Source organism: Nyctibius grandis, chromosome 23, assembly GCF_013368605.1.
Source record: "Nyctibius grandis isolate bNycGra1 chromosome 23, bNycGra1.pri, whole genome shotgun sequence".
In the NCBI taxonomy this organism is placed as follows: Eukaryota; Metazoa; Chordata; class Aves; order Nyctibiiformes; family Nyctibiidae; genus Nyctibius; species Nyctibius grandis.
In genome coordinates, this window is record NC_090680.1 from 605,281 (window position 1) to 620,749 (window position 15,469).

Below are 15,469 nucleotides of genomic sequence, written 5' to 3' on the forward strand. Positions count from 1 at the left end.
GTTTAATTTGTGAGGAAGGTGGACAAAGGGTCTTAATCCCTGGAACTAAATAATAAGCACAGTGTGTCATAAAGCTTGTATTGAAACAACTGATTCTGTTAATGAATCTGTAAGAGCAAAGAAATAACAGTCACAGAGGTTGGTTGGGCTCTTTATGATTTGGAATCGTATGATTTGGGCTATTTATGATTGGGAAAAGCTTTAGCCAGCTGCCTTTTTTTTAAATAAAAAAAAAAAAAAACAAAACAAAAAAACAAAACAAAACCCGCAGGTTTCAGTCGCGCCGCTCTTCTGACAGAAAAAGATTTCACATCTAGAAAATAAAATTGTAATTTGTTTTTTACCTGCCAGCTCTGAGGGCCCCGTGCGCTGTTCCATCACCGGGGTTTATTAAGCCGCCCGGAGCTGACCCGGCACCCGCGGCCCTTCAAAGGGCGAGTCAGGCTGCGGCCGCGGGGTAGGAACGAGCGAGGGGGACCCCGAGGCGGGGGCTGGCGGGCGGCCCCCAACCGGCCGGCGAGGAGGCGGTTTAAGCCGGCGCTCCGGTAACGGCACAGGGAGCACCAGCGCGGCCGCTTCCCCTTTAAGAGTCTCCGCCCGCCTCTCCCGTGCACTCCTTTCCGCTCTTCTCATTGGTCGGCTGAGGTGCCGGTCTGCGGCAGTTCCTGTTTCGGCCACCGTAACTTGTTGACGGTTCTCACGCCAGTCTCAACCTCTCTGCCCTTTGATTGGGCCGCTCCGCCAATGTTTTTGGTGGCGATTGGCCCGCGCCGCCTCCGCCCCGCCCAGTTGCGGCGAGCACCGCCTTCCCCGTCCTGCCCTTCTTGATTGGCCTCCAGGGCTCAACCCGTGCGCTCCGATTGGCTGCTCTGGGCCGCGCGTGTGAGCAGCAGGGTGGGCTGCGCGGGAGGGGATTGGCGTGGCGGCAGCGGCGGCGCGCTGACACGGGGTGTCCGCTCGGAGGATGGTCCCCGCGGTGGGGCTGCCGCCCACCAGCCCGCCCAGCCCGCCGGTGAGTGCCGGGCGCTGCCGCGGGGGTGGGCCCGCTGCCTGCGCTCGGAGCGGAGCCTGGTCAGCGGGGGGGCGGTGGGAGGAGGAGGAGGAGGAGGAGGGGCGGGACGGGGAGCGGCCGCGGTAGCGGCGCCGGGGCCGCGGGCCGGGGCTGCCGGTGGCCGCCGGTGACCACGGGCCTCCCGTCCCCCGCGGCGACCATTGCCGTGAGGAGGCGGTTGGCAAAGGGCGCCCCCCCGCGCGCGGGGCTTCGGCCCTGTCGCCGTGGCGACGGCGGCGCGCGCGGGGCCACGGGCCCTCCCCTCATCCTCCCCCCCCCGGCACCCCAGGAGCCGCCTCGGGCCTCCTCGCTTCCCCGGGGGGAGCACGGGGCGCCGGGCCGGGCCGGGAGCCGCTTCTCGCCCCGGGGCGCCGGTGGCGGCACCGCCGTGGGGGCGGCCGGCGCCCCTTTGTCTGCCCGCCGCGCTCGGTGTGCCCCAGGTGCGCCCGGCCCGGCCCGGCCGCGGGGTCTCGGGCACGGCTCGGGGAGGGCCGGTGCAGCCCTGCCCCCCCCCCCCTGCGGGGAGGCGGCTGGAGAGTGCGGGCGGCCCTTTGTGGTGCGGCTGCTTGCCGCCCCTCGGGTGCTCCCGCAGGCTCCTCCGCGGGGGTGGCGGCCGGGCTTGTGCTCCGCAGAAGTTGCGTGGAGGTGGGGAGGGGTGGGGAGGGGTGGGCACCCCCCTGCCCCGGGCGGGTGAGGTCTCGGGGTGCCGGTGCCGGTATTCGGGGAAAGCGGAACGATGGCGGAACCTGGGGTTTGGAGAGCGGGGTGTTGTGACCGCTTTGAATTCTTGCTGCTCTGAGACAATTAACCGTAAATCGCGGTTCAGAAAGTTCTCTTCGGGGAGAGCAAAACCCGGGCTCCGTTTCTCAACCCGTAACGTCCGTTCGGCGCAGGGAGAGAGGGTGCGCTGGGCATCGCCTCTGTGTGCTCCCGTTGTGTGACACCTCAGCCTGGAAGTTAGTCAGCTGCAGCGTACAGTGTAAAAGTTCAGCTTTTTTAGTTAGCGTTCGCTCCCTGGAAACTGACTTTTCCTGCTGGGTGTGTTTTCAGCTTGGTCTCCTAAGGAAGGAAGGCTTAGGGATGCGCTCTGTCTATTCCTTCTCCACCTAGTAATTCTAGCGCTCTGGCCAATTTCAATCCGATTTGCCAGGAACAGAGGTCTTAAAGAGACTGAAGTCCTTAGTTTCATGGAAATCAACACGTGCCAAATGACAGAAGGTCACAATTATTGCTCACAGTAAGGGCAGGACGCCTGGAATCCAGCTCCTTGTGACAGCACTGGTGACCCGAGCCCACCAGCGTGCACATGGCTGAGTACAGCTGTAGTACATGATGCCGTTGGTCCAGGGAAGTTTGTAGGGAAAAGGTGGAAGTCGGGAGAAGGGAATAGTGATGTGTTGAGTCACTGGCCATAGTACATAGAAAATCACACATATTTTTGCTTTTCATGTAATAGCTTGGCCTTCTATTAGACTCCACCCAGACATATGGTTATTAATTTTAGCAAAGATAACTTAATGATTGCACAGTTAAGCATTCAGAAGTCAGGTAATGTAATGGCTTGGTTTGGAAGTGTGATTTGAGCTTTGCTTTTTCATATACAGTGTGTTGGGACAATCTTATTTCTGTGATTACGTTACGTAGCACTTGAACGAACAGCGGGGTGTTGTCTGTCAGTCATCAATTGCGAGCTGTAATCGGACAAATAGGAAGGAACTTCCCGTGGGGAAATTGTTAGGGTTGAGAATTTTTTATTCTGACTTTCAATTAGTGCCATGATAATGATCCATAGGGACATTTTGGGGTGGAATAGACAACTGAAAATATGTTTGTCACTGAAGTAAGCTTAGAAAATGCTCATGTTGGGAGCATGGTTTTAAGATGCACGCTTTCAAAATAAAGTATCAGGTTTATGAAGCAGTATGAGAACAGTTGCAAACTTTGAAATATTTGGATATTACTTACTCCCTTAGAGACTTACTTATTCCCTTAGGTTATAGATGCATGGGAAGATTTAACAGAGTAGATGAAGAATGGTGGTGGATCCTGGAGGAGTCTGACGGCTGCAAAGAGATAATTAGAATGTAAATGCTCGACAGTGGCTTTGCTGCTTTGAGTCCTGGTTTTCCAAGTAGCGTTCCCAGGAGCTGACCAGGGACAGAGCCAAGCGACTGTCACTCAGGTGGCGCTGGGATGTGTGCCTGGCACGTGCCTGCTGTGTGCATCGCGGGCTCTACGTTTGTAGCTGAAGTTTAGTTGTAGTCTGAAATTCCAAAGACGTCTCATGAACAAGAAGGCAAAAATTCAGCGAACGTGTTCTGCTGACGCCGCTGGCTGAGCTGCTCCAGCTGCTTTTCACCTTGTCTCTTCGTGGGTGAATGTAGAGGGTGCTTCCGACTTTTTTAAAGGGAGGAATTAAAGACCTACTTTTTGTGGGTTGTTTTTTTGCTGGGTTTTCCCACCCCATGTGCTGAAATCATAAGAACACCTCCGGCTTCCAGGCGTTGAAGTATAACAAATTAGGCAACAAAGGGATTTAGAACAGTGCTCTATTCAAGTATGCTTTTAATTTGCAAAGTGTGTTGGCAACATGTTATGTGACATTGTAACCAATCATATGGGGCTTGGAGGTGAATTAATACAGTGTATGGATTGAAGTTGGATACTCTACAGGATAGAAGAAAGAAAGAAATCGATACATGGGGAAGTCAAGAGCTGGGACACGCCACATTGATAAGAACAATTTTAATTTTTAATCAGTTTAATTTTTACGGTTTAATTTTCGTACAGTAGTGCTTGTGTTTTTGTAATAAATTCTTGGATCCAAGATGGTATTAAAAATAACTTCGTAAATGACACGTGACTGGGGGGAGGTATGAGTAGCGTAGCGTCTGATATGAAGGGATGGGTTCTCAATGACTCGTAGTTGTTTGCATGGTAAGAACTTGTAAAAAATGTCATGAAGTCTGTGCCACTTTGAAGGGTAGTGAGTATCACAGCACACTGTTTCAGCGGAGACAGCTTTCCATTAAATAACAATATTGAACATTGTCCCTGATTACCAAAACACCAGTGGAGATGTGTGTACAGACCTAGCTGTGTGTGCAGACCAGGTGTTTAAATGAAAATGGAGTGCGTGCATAGCATCTGACAGCTTTAATGTTCCTGATTGTTTATGGGTCTAGTTGTAATTCTCAGACTTCTGCAGAAGCATTATACTTTCCTCCAGCCTGAAGGACTGCTCACCCGTAGTACTGACAATCACTTTGTAACTTATTTCCTGTGCTAGCATTCTTCATCTCTGTCATGTTTGTGACTCCTTTGTCCAAGTTAAGTCCCTCAGGAACACATTTTCCTGTTCTGAAGGGTATCAATCATAACGTGAGGTGTGTGTGTGTGTTCTGGAAAGTCAAGTGAAAACATCTCAGATTGGATGGTTGAGCAGTAGGGCTTCCTTTGTTTCAGATTGCAGTGAAACATGTAAAGGTCACAACTGCCTGATTAAGAAATGTTGTGCAGTGCCCAGTTTATATAACGCTAACCTCACTTGCTGGTTAAAATACAATTCCAGCTTTTATATGCGCATATCGTGTGTCCAAAGTGTACTTTGGTTTGACCTTACAAGTGTAGCACTGTTGTCATGCTCTGAGTAAGCATGAAAGTGATTCTGCTGTGTGCACAGGATTGACAAATTGTGTGTAAACTTATTTTGTTTCCTGTATGAAAAGCTGTGGCGTTAGTCTTCTAAGGTGAATGAGTTACTTCTGCAACCGTGACATACGATAGCAATCTTTTACATCAGCCATGCTGTGTGCCATTGTCATTCAGATAAGAGGACTGTTAAAAATGTTTCATGTTTCCTGCTAACAAATGCCTTTCTCCCCCAGTTACCTGAACTTCTGTCAGGTTAATTGACTGAGGTGAAGACCGTGAAATGAGATCGATGCCGTCTCAAAGCACATCTCAATCATGCCAGTATTCTGACACCAAAATGAGTTCTTTGCTAGTGAGGCTGGAATGATCAGAGTGTGGATCTATTAACTTTCAGGTCTAAATGCAGGTTTCTCAGATCTTGTGATGTGGAAGTCGTTGGTGTGGTGGGCAGTGCCGTGAGAAGATTATGGAAAACCTGTTCTTTAGGCTACTGACACTGTTAAAGAAAGTGTAAAGGTATTATGGGAAGAGGAGAATTTAACTTTAAAAAGTTTTGTTTCTTCTTCAAGTAACTGAAGTTTAAAGTGGAAAAAAAAGTTGTCCATTTGGGGCATCTGCCTGCCTCTGTATTCTGTCATGAGTGGGTGGCTTATGGGACGCTTAATTCATGCCAGCCTTCAACCTTTGAAGTTGGACTCTGCTTTGCTTTCATGCATCGGTGAAGTTGTTAGCTAGAAATTGAACACAAATCTTAGCTTGGTTGGAAATTCCCTTTTGCTCCGTACTACAGCTCTGCTTACTCATTGACTACAATAATAAAATGGTGCCAACACTGAGCAGCTCCAAACCAGCAACAAGATAAGGAACAGCATTTTGGTTTTCCACGATTGGAAGATCCATAATATTCAGAGATGCTGTTAAAATATTATGTATCTGTAGTTTAAATGCTGGATTCTTCCATGTCAGTCTCTCACTTGTAAATTCTGAGACTTCCTGTATAATTGAAGAAGTTTGACTAGTTTTGGCATCACCTTGGGTCACAGTTCCACGAACATTAAGCCAGCGCTGCCACCGCGAGAAGCACTCTTGTACCAACGTGAGCAGTTACAGTGTACTTGTTTGGGAGTGGGGGTGTCTTTGTGATCCTGTTGCAGAGTAAATTTTAAGCTGAAGTGATGTTCTCATCTGGCTTCCTGTGTGAGCGCCAGGGGAGCAGGGGAGAGGCTACATCTCTCAGCATTATTTTGGAGCAGGTAGGACAGTAGGGGAGGGTAACCATTGTATGGATTTTCCTATTACTGCTGTAAGGACAACTTGCTAACAAAAGAAAGTTAGGTGGCTAGTTTAGCATGTGTTGCAGTGTAACTCATTGATTCTGTTAGCACTGAGATTCTGATAAAATAATTAATACAAGCAAAAATTGTTATTTTGCAATGCATCGTGTTTCAACTGTAGGTTACCTTTCAGTACTCTGCGTAACTTGCATCTCTGCATAAGTAGATGATGATCAGCACTGCAAGGTCTATTTGGAGGCCAGTGACTAGTGATGTATTCCAGGGGTCAGTTCTGTATCCAGTCCTGTTGAACATCTTCATTAATGATCTGGATGATGGGGCAGAGTGTGTCCTCGGCAAGTTTGCTGATGACACCAGACTGGTAGGAGCGGCTGATACGCCAGAGTGTTGTGCTGCCGTCCAGAGGGACCTCAACAGGCTGAAGAAATGGGCTGACAGGAACCTCATTAAGTTCAACAAGGGGAAATGCAAAGTGCTGCACCTGAGGAGGAACAACCTCATGCTGGGGGCCACTCAGCTGGAAAGCAGCTTGGCAGAAAAGGACCTGGGTGTACTGATGGACACCAAGTTGAACATGAGCCAGTGGTGTACCCTTGCTGCAAAGAAGGTAAATGGTATCCTGGGCTGCATTAGACAAAGCATTGCCAGCAGGTCAAGGGAGGTGATCCTTCCCCTCTACTCAGCACTGCTGAGGCCACACCTGGAGTCTTGTGTCCAGTTCTGTGCTCCCCAGAACAAGAGAGAGGTGGGCATACTGGAGAGAGTCCAGCGAAGGGCTATAAAGGTGATGAAGGGAGTGGAGCATCTCTCATCTGAGGAGAGGCTGAGTGAGCTGAGACTGTTCAGCCTGGAGAAGAGAAGCCTCAGGGGGGATCTCATCAAGATATATCAATACCTGAAGGGAGCATGCAAAGAGGATGGAGGCAGGTTATTTTCAGCGGTGCCCAGTAACAAGACAAGAGGTAATAGACACAAACTGGAATGCAGGAGGTTCCATCTGAACATCAGGAAACACTTTTTCTACTGTGAGGGTCACGGAGCCCTGAAGCAGGTTGTGCAGGGAGGTTGTGGAGTCTCTATCCTTGGAGATAGTCAAAAGCCATCTGGGCATGGTCTTGGGCAACTGGCTCTAGGTGGCCCTGCTTGAGCAGGGAGAGATTGAACCAGATGACCTCTAGAGGTCCCTTCCAACCTCAACCATTCTGTGATTCTGTAATACCCTAACCTACTTCAGAACCTAAGAAACTCTCAGTGCATAACACTAAAAAAGGCAATATTTATAGTGCTGTAGTCACATCTTACCTACATGACCATTGGTCTGTCATCACTGTCTTTAATTACAACTGCAGCTGTTACCATTTGTATCCAAACTATTAAAAAAAAAATGTGGTAAGTTCTGTTTGGTGTGGTGTTTGCCTGTGTTCAGTCAGCACGCACATACTCTGTACAGTAATTCTCCTAAGCTGAATAAGTAGTTCCTACAGTGGTGGAATTAATGAATCCAGGTTTCCTATGGGTTTGCACCTAGTGCTTCCATGTTCTAGTGTCTAACATATATTGATTTTGCTTTTAAATTTCCTCTTTGAAAGTGGTTGTTAAGAAAGCGTACCTGCTTCCCCTGGTCACCTGGGCTCAGATATCTTTAGTTTGGACCTCTCGCTTAAATCCAATTGAAATCGTTTGCAGCTTTATCCCTGCCAGTATTGTTTAAAACTATCTGTCAAACATCCAGATCACAAGATGAGTCCTTTATTCCTGAAACTGAAGCAATTGCCCAGTGGACCAGCTTTATAGAGAGAAAACTTTGAGTTTTGGGATTGGACCAGATGATCTTTCGAGGTCCCTTCCAATCCCTAACATTCTGTGATGGAAGCTCTTCAGATGGCTGGCGTTCTGATTCGTAAGGGTTTTGGTTTGTTCTTGTTTTTGATGTCAGTGTGAGCAATGGTAGGCTTGGTTTACATTAAGAACTGCTTGGTGTTGAAAGTTCTGTTAAAAACCACCCCCACTTCCTTACAGTACAAACAAACAAACAAACAAATACCCTAAAGATACGAAGCCTGTTAAAAGAAGCTGATGAGCTTTCCAGGAGGAGCCAGGGAGAGGTGAAGCCACAAGGAGTCTGAGGGCCCGTGGGAAGAGTTGCAGTAACAGGTTGGTTGGGGAGAGAACGAGCAGAAGCATGAAAATAAATACAGACCTCAGCCTTATCAAAAACAAGATTTTTTTTTTTTCCTGTTGTCATCTACAGTATACTTCATGTTACTTGCTCTCTAAAATTCATTCCCTGGTAGATACATGTTCGACCATCATTGACTTAATCTAGTAATTTTTTTTTTTTCTATAATGTTTTTTTTACCTGAATTTTATATATCTGAGAACACAGGGTATCATTTTGGGGCATTTTAAGCTGTACATTAATTCAATAGCAAGTACATTTTGTAATTTGCTACATTAATAGCACTCTGCATTTGTCTTTAATAAAATGTCCTCATTGTAGCTTGCATTTTGCTTAGCATTCACACTTTGTTTTGGAACTGGGAATTGAATACATATTCAGTTAGGAAGAGCTGTACCTCCTCCCATTCAAAAAACAATCATACACTAATTTTCCTTCTTGCTTCCTTAAAGTAGTTGGGATTACAATTGTTTTTATATTTAAAATAATAGCGCGTGCGTTGTAGCGTGGCCCTGTGATTGTGGTCCAAAGCAAAACGATGTAACAAATGTCACATGTTAAGAATTCAGAAGAGCGCAGGAGTTGTTAATTCCTTCCACAATTTTCTTCAGGCTCTCTTCTCTGAAACCATGCTGGAGATGACAGAGAATGAGACACCTACTAAGAAGCAACACCGGTGAGTTTCTGTGGGAAAATGACTATTTTGTAGTTCTGTAGTCTCTGGTCATGTCAGAGTTATGAAGTTTCTAGCTAAAAGTTTGGCAAGAAGGGTATTGACATGAAATTCTGCGGGTTGACCTGGGCTGATCCAAAAGTTTGGGAACTGTGGCTGCAGAACTCCCTTTCTCTCTTCTCCTATCTGTGCCAAATGATTTGTCAAAGACACGTCTACGTGGGCCACGGAGGCAACAGAGATTCTTTGATTGTTACACTGGCTACTCAGATGTGTATAAAACCGTGTCGCCACCTCGGTTAGAGCACAGCCTGTGTTATTGTGGAGACTCCTCATAGATATTGGAGGGTCACTGTGCTCATTTTGACAGAGTAATTTAGATCTCTTCCTCAGCTCCCAATGGAATCTGGATCTTACATCTCAAGTCTCTGCTGGAACTCAAAATACATCTTGAGGTTGAACAGCAGCACTATGACCAAAATTTGTAACGAAGTGACTCAGAGCTCATTACAAGTTTTCCAGGTTTTCATTCCTTTGTAGTAGCATGTTGATCTAATACCCGATGGGTAAGGGAATCCTTCAGTCCCTAGTTAAACACAGCATCCATCTTATGCTAACTGGCCATGTAGGATATGATTTATGATAAGAAAAGCTCAGAGATATCTTTGATTTGTCCTACAGAAATTTTTGCAGTCATCATGGATTTTGTGACTCTTTCTTACCCCACTAATGGAGTATTTTGGATTCTGTATTGGTAATGGGAATCAAAGGGCAGCTGGGTCTCTCCAGCCCTTATATTCTTGTGCACATTTAGGATATATGATTAGTTCTGACTTGCAGATGATTGTTTTGGATATAAGTGGGAGAACTGTAGCTCACTGTAAAATAAGAAACCATTTTAAATGATAGTTTACATGCATTCCTGTTTTGGTGGCACAAGTTTTCAATGAACAGAAGATTCATCACTTCTTCTTGTAGAACAGGTGTGCAGGCTTCAGTTGGCACTTATTTGAATTGAAGATGTTCATCTTTAGGCATTGTTTCTTAGCCAATGTCTCCAGGTCTGACCGTCTGCAGTAACATTACTGTCTTGTAGTTGTTGTCCAAGTTACTGTAGATGCACACTACTTTCGGTGGGTTACCAGAAATAAACATATATCAACTTAAAGCGTAAAGCATACATGCCCCACCGTAACCACACGTCATCCACGTGTATCTTGCATTCTCACTTGAGATTCCTTGTTCCATCTGGACTGTGCTGTAACAGTGGAAAAGGAGAGCAGAAGACGCTGCTCTGCTTTTTGCATACTCTAGCCAAACATCTGGACTGCGAGTGTGCTACTGGACAGAAATCTTTTGAAAGATCTTTTTTTTTTTTCTGCAATATTTATTTTTCCTGAAAATACATGCTTTGCTTTACTCCCTGAAAATATTTTGCTTACTGCATATATACAGTACATCTGATTTGTATATGTCGAGTACACATTTGGGATTTATTGACTTCCAGCAAAGCAAATTGAGGCATTGCACAATGATTCTGACCTGGTTGCCGTCGGTCCAGAAATTCCAGGCGCACATCTGAAAACAAAGACAGCCCTCACACGCCCAAATTATACCTAAACAGCATTTTGAGGCAGTAAAGAAGAACAGCTGCAGAGGAATGGTAATTCTGGTTTCTCACACAAAGGAAGCATGTTTGATACCAGAAGGTATGATGTTTCAAGGTAACATGTCTGGAAAAATCAGTTTGTGTGGTAACATTTTCTCCTGTTTCATTGATCCAGTGAATATAAAAGCAACATTTCAAACAAATAATTAACTATGCTGTTGCTCAGAAATTAGTTCTATTTTTTTAATATTTGGCCTTATTGAACGTTAGTGTTCAATAGTTGTTGCTACTAGATAGTGTTGCTGAACAGAAACATAACAATCCAGCTCTGCCCTGTAAATATATGTAACAATAATCAAATGAGGCATTACACTATGCCTTGTTATGCTTAAATTTATTGAAGTACGAACACAAATGAATTTTTCTTAGAAACTATTTACTACTGTTGTCTAAAACCAGTCCTTGTGAATGTGACTTCTACTACGTTCTTGTTCACAGAGCAGAATATAATATTTAGTATTTTTAGCTGTAATGGAAGGAATAAAAGCAATGTGTTTGTATGGAGATTTTTTCCCTTCTGTTTCACATCACTCTTTTCCCTTTATGTTTCATAGAAAGAAAAACCGGGAGACACATAATGCAGGTAGGAACATTATGCTTTGTTGTTTGGTCTGGAAATAAGCACAGATGCTTTGAACATATTTTGCATGAAGAAAGTTCCTCTGTAGGAGTTTATTACACCAAAAAAACCCACCCTACCAAACACCTTTATGTGTCCTTGCATAGAATATCTGTGCAGAAGGGCTTCTTGGTTGGTCTCTCGTTTGCTGTTTTCCACAGCACAAGGTTATAGTGGCACGCCCAAGTATGAGAGTACGACCGTGCCCCTGGCTTTCCAATGCTAGTAACTCAGAAGTAAACAATTTCAGTTGTGTTCAATTCTAAAGAAAAATAAATGCACAGGCATTGGCACACAAGTAATATCTACCTCTCTTAAAATAAAGAGGTAAAGACTTAAGCAAATGGATGATATGGATGATATCATATCTTGAGATGGATATCCAGCTCAAGAGCATTAGAGGTTCCCTGGATTAGAAATATTCCTGTAGCCTGTCCCTGAGGCACCCACCTGGACACCGGTATCCCAGAAATTCTGTATGAATACCATCTGGATGTTTCAGGAGTTGCATCCCTTGGGCAGCATGCATCCTTTTCTTCCTGTCAGTGTCTAGCTCCAGTGGCATCTTCTGCAAGTAGCAGCAGAAGGATGGACTACGAAAGGGTCTGACAGGTTTTGGCCTGGTTTATCCTAAGAAATTGATTCCAGTTCTTCTTTTGTTAAACAGCACTACTGTGTGATCTTCACAAACTCAACTGGAAAAACCACTGAGTAGTTTCCATGGGAAGGCTGTGGAATATAGTGCTTGTTGGGCTGTGCCCAGGGTGTGGCCAATTTCTTAAGGATTAAGAAGTATCAGGAAATAGTCCTATCAAGTTTACTTTTAAGATTGCCGACCTCGTTCTAATTCTCAGTTCCTGCTTTACTTGCTTTCCAAAGTCTTCATCTACTGGGCTGAACTCTGCAAGATGTGGGAACCAGCTGCCTCCAACCCTGTAGGTTGCTTAGTCATTAATATCTGGACAAGCTGAGCAGAGCGTGGAAAATAATATCAAAACATATGAATAGCACTTCACAACCACTGTGGTATCTGTATGTAGGAGTAAGATATATAAAAATTAAGTCCCAAGGATCATGTGTTTTCACATTTATACAGCTGCTCTGATTTATATGGTGAATTTCTTGCAGAAAAGACTTTGTCTTGCTGAGTTTAGTGTATTTAGGCCTGTCTCTGTCAACACCGCCAGCCTGTCCTGAAGTACAAAAAATAATTTAGTAGTTTGAAAAAATGTAAATTGAAGTGACAGTCTACTGGAATAAAACTGTTTAAATTAAATCAGTATATCTTCTGTAAAGGAGCACAATAAAATATACTCACCTGTGGATCACTGTGTGTTTCTGTGTGCCACCAAAAGCAGCCCAGCTGCGCACACCACAAGGCGATGCTCAGCACAAGGAACGAACGAGACGTTGATTTGGATCTTGACAAAGCCACGGCAGAACTTTTTTTCAGGCTCTTTGGGAAAAAGGCATCTAATAGTTTTAGTTTGTTTAGAACACAAAATGTCTCAGTCAAAAAAATAGCTACATGAGACTGAACTATATGTGAAAGAAGCTGACTGTGGTGGGTGGATTAATACTGTCTGAAAAAAACATGCCCAAAGATATTTACACGGCTAGACTTGCAGTGTAGACCCTTTGCGCCCGTGTTTAGGCCTTGTGAAGAGGTAAATTACGTTGCTGGAGGACTATAAATGAAGCATTTTCTGACCTTCTCCAAAATAGGTAATTCACTGGAAATACTGTTCATTAAATATTTCCTTTACTCCCAGTCATAATTGGACCTTGTGGAACAGTTACACCTTTCGACATAGAAAACAGTAACTGATACTCCATATACCTAGAGCTTCAGCTTTATTCAGTGTTGGCTGCTCCATCAATATAAATTTAAAATTAAGATTCAAAACTCGTAAAATTGTTTCTCTTGTGGTGATAAACTTGACATTAGAATTTAAGACACACAGATTTCCTTCCCAAATCTGCACCTGATTCTTTCCATAATCTTGGTTCATTTGCGTTTTGTATGCCTAAAGTTAATCTGTCTGCTTTGTGAAAAGGGTTTCTTAAAACTCGGCTAGAAAGCATTATCAAAACCTGAATTTTGAGTTGCAGTAACTCCTCTTTTCCACAGTGGGGTCCAGAACATCCTCACTTTTTAAAGATATTGCTGCTTATGTTACAGCTCTTAATTCCACTGAGTATTAATTCAATAGCTGAGGTTTACTCTAGGGGAATTTTTTTCCTCTCTCAAGTTCCTAAGGGTTCCAATAGGTCATGAAATACTGTATTTATGAGCCCTTACATTGGTATTAGTTGTGCTGCTGTTGTGCTGACTTGCCCAACCAGATGACACAGCAGATACTGTTTTTGCTTAGTGGAGAGACATCGAAAGAAGAAGATAAATGCTGGGATAAACAGAATTGCAGAACTCATTCCCTGCTCTCCAGCACTTAAGCAGGTGAGTGTCCGTTTGGAAGTGCATACAAGTTTCCTGTAAAATGCTTGTGTATTTCCTTGTCTGTAGAAGTATAAATACTTACTTTGCTATTTGTTTCAGGAAGAAGGCAAAACGGTCTGAATCAATATGCTCGAAAATCTTACTAGTCATTAGTATTTTTAAAAGTATTTGTAATATAATTCCTTTTTGGAAGTGCAGGGCCACATGAATGTAATTGCACAGATTTTGAGCTTTTTATCTGAAAGTGTTGCATGTGACTGCTTGAAGGAATGAAATGGTATGAGCTGGACACGTGACTGACTTTCTCCTCAGTTCATACACGCAGTATTTTTGAGCAGGTGTAAGCTAGACTAATTTGCCCACAGCGGTTTGGTCAGCTTGCTGATGTCTGCCTGCGCGTTGGATTCACAGCTTCCCAAAGTTCTCGTTCAGGGTGCCTGAACAGTTGGTAAAACAATCCTGTCTCCGCTGCTGCCTGCCCTGTTGCATTTTCTACTGGTGCTGTTTAATGTAGTGTGTGTGATGCCTGAGCGGTGAAACTGCGGGTTAAGCAAGATAATTTTTCAGGTCATTCTCCAATCCCTTCTCAGCCCTTTGCTGGTGATCACGTAATGTCCTAAGATGTAAACAGAATTGCATGCGTGCTTATTTTTGTCATCTTTCATGTAATAGGATGAAAAGCAATTCAGAAAGTGAAATAATAATAGTAATTTAAGACACTGTCCTTGTGAAAGATGAAGCAAGACAAATGGTTTGAGGTTGATGCACAAAAGCATCTTTTTCAAGACAGAGAAATCTACAGCAGAGGCTGTTCCTACAGAACAGTAGAAGAAATTAAGAAGTGAACAAGAGGTTTTGCAGGCAGAATAAGCGTAGTTTCATCAAAGGAGGACGGTGGAGGGGTTATGGCATATTTCTCTTCCCATATTCTCCAGTATATTACTTTCAAAATTATGCATACACCTCCCTGGATAATTGTTTCATGTTTGTTTCTTTCCTAATAAAATATTTACAAGGCTGTATCCTGGAAATTTCATGTGATGCATATGTTCATTAGTGAACACGAATTTTAGGCTGCTCAGCAAGAAATGATGTTTGCTGTTCGGGTTCTGTGGCCTTAGTATCTAGCTTTGGGCATCGGACAATGTCAGCTCCAGCACTGAAAATGTTATTCTGTAAAAACTCATAGCATTTTAGGGTCAGTATCACTCATGAAACCTGTAGTTCATAAAAAAAAAAACAACACACACAAAAAAGCCCCCAAACCAAAAAAAACCTCACCCAACAATATTCAAAGAATCATTCAGGTTAGCACATTTTTAAAGTAAAGACCTCTTGGAGCAAGTGCAAACTCATCATTAATGGATCTACCAGTGATAGACCTTTCTCCTAATTTTATGTGTATGTTTTCTTTTAAAGAGCAAGAACATGATCCTGGATCAGGCCTTTAAGTACATAACAGAAATGAAAAGACAGAATGATGAACTGCTGTTAAATGGAGGGAACAATGAACAGGGTAAGTACAGATGCTGCTGGAGGCTCTAGAATTTCTGTCGCTCACTTCCACCGTGTGTCTGTTAGCAGTGAGTAACAACAAAGCCTGGACCAACAGACTTGGGAATCCCAAGACATTATACATACAGGAACATATAGGAAGAACACAGCTGCTTGGAATATCTTGACACAAGAAGCCAACAGAATGCCCAAGTGCGTGTTCTTGCACATGGCTATGAGATAACGAAGCAATCGCATTGTGATGTCAAGTAATTACAGAGCTTATAGGTGATGCGACATCACCATAGTAGGTTCCACCCTGATTTATTCTACTCTAGTGACCAGAACGATTTTTGACAAACTTCAGTAGGATTTTT

General features: G+C 44.3%; 1 protein-coding gene across 7 annotated transcripts in view; it reads left to right on the forward strand.

Moving 5' to 3' along the window:
• Positions 1-914: 914 nt before the first annotated feature.
• USF3 (upstream transcription factor family member 3) overlaps positions 915-15,469 on the forward strand; it is a 29,039-nt gene continuing 14,484 nt past the window's right edge. For 5 of the 7 annotated variants that reach the window (XR_011049673.1, XR_011049671.1, XR_011049674.1 and 2 more), the window contains exons 1-5: positions 915-1,012; positions 8,791-8,855; positions 11,076-11,104; positions 13,516-13,598; positions 15,018-15,114. Coding sequence is in view for 1 of the 7 variants with exons in the window: in XM_068417441.1 (XP_068273542.1) it covers positions 965-1,012; positions 8,791-8,855; positions 11,076-11,104; positions 13,516-13,598; positions 15,018-15,114 (322 nt within the window). In the remaining 6 variants the exon portion in view is untranslated. Of the gene's footprint in view, positions 1,013-8,038; positions 8,155-8,790; positions 8,856-10,359; positions 10,562-11,075; positions 11,105-13,515; positions 13,599-15,017; positions 15,115-15,469 lie in introns of those variants that run through there. The other 2 variants (XR_011049676.1, XR_011049675.1) reach the window with 2 other exon arrangements.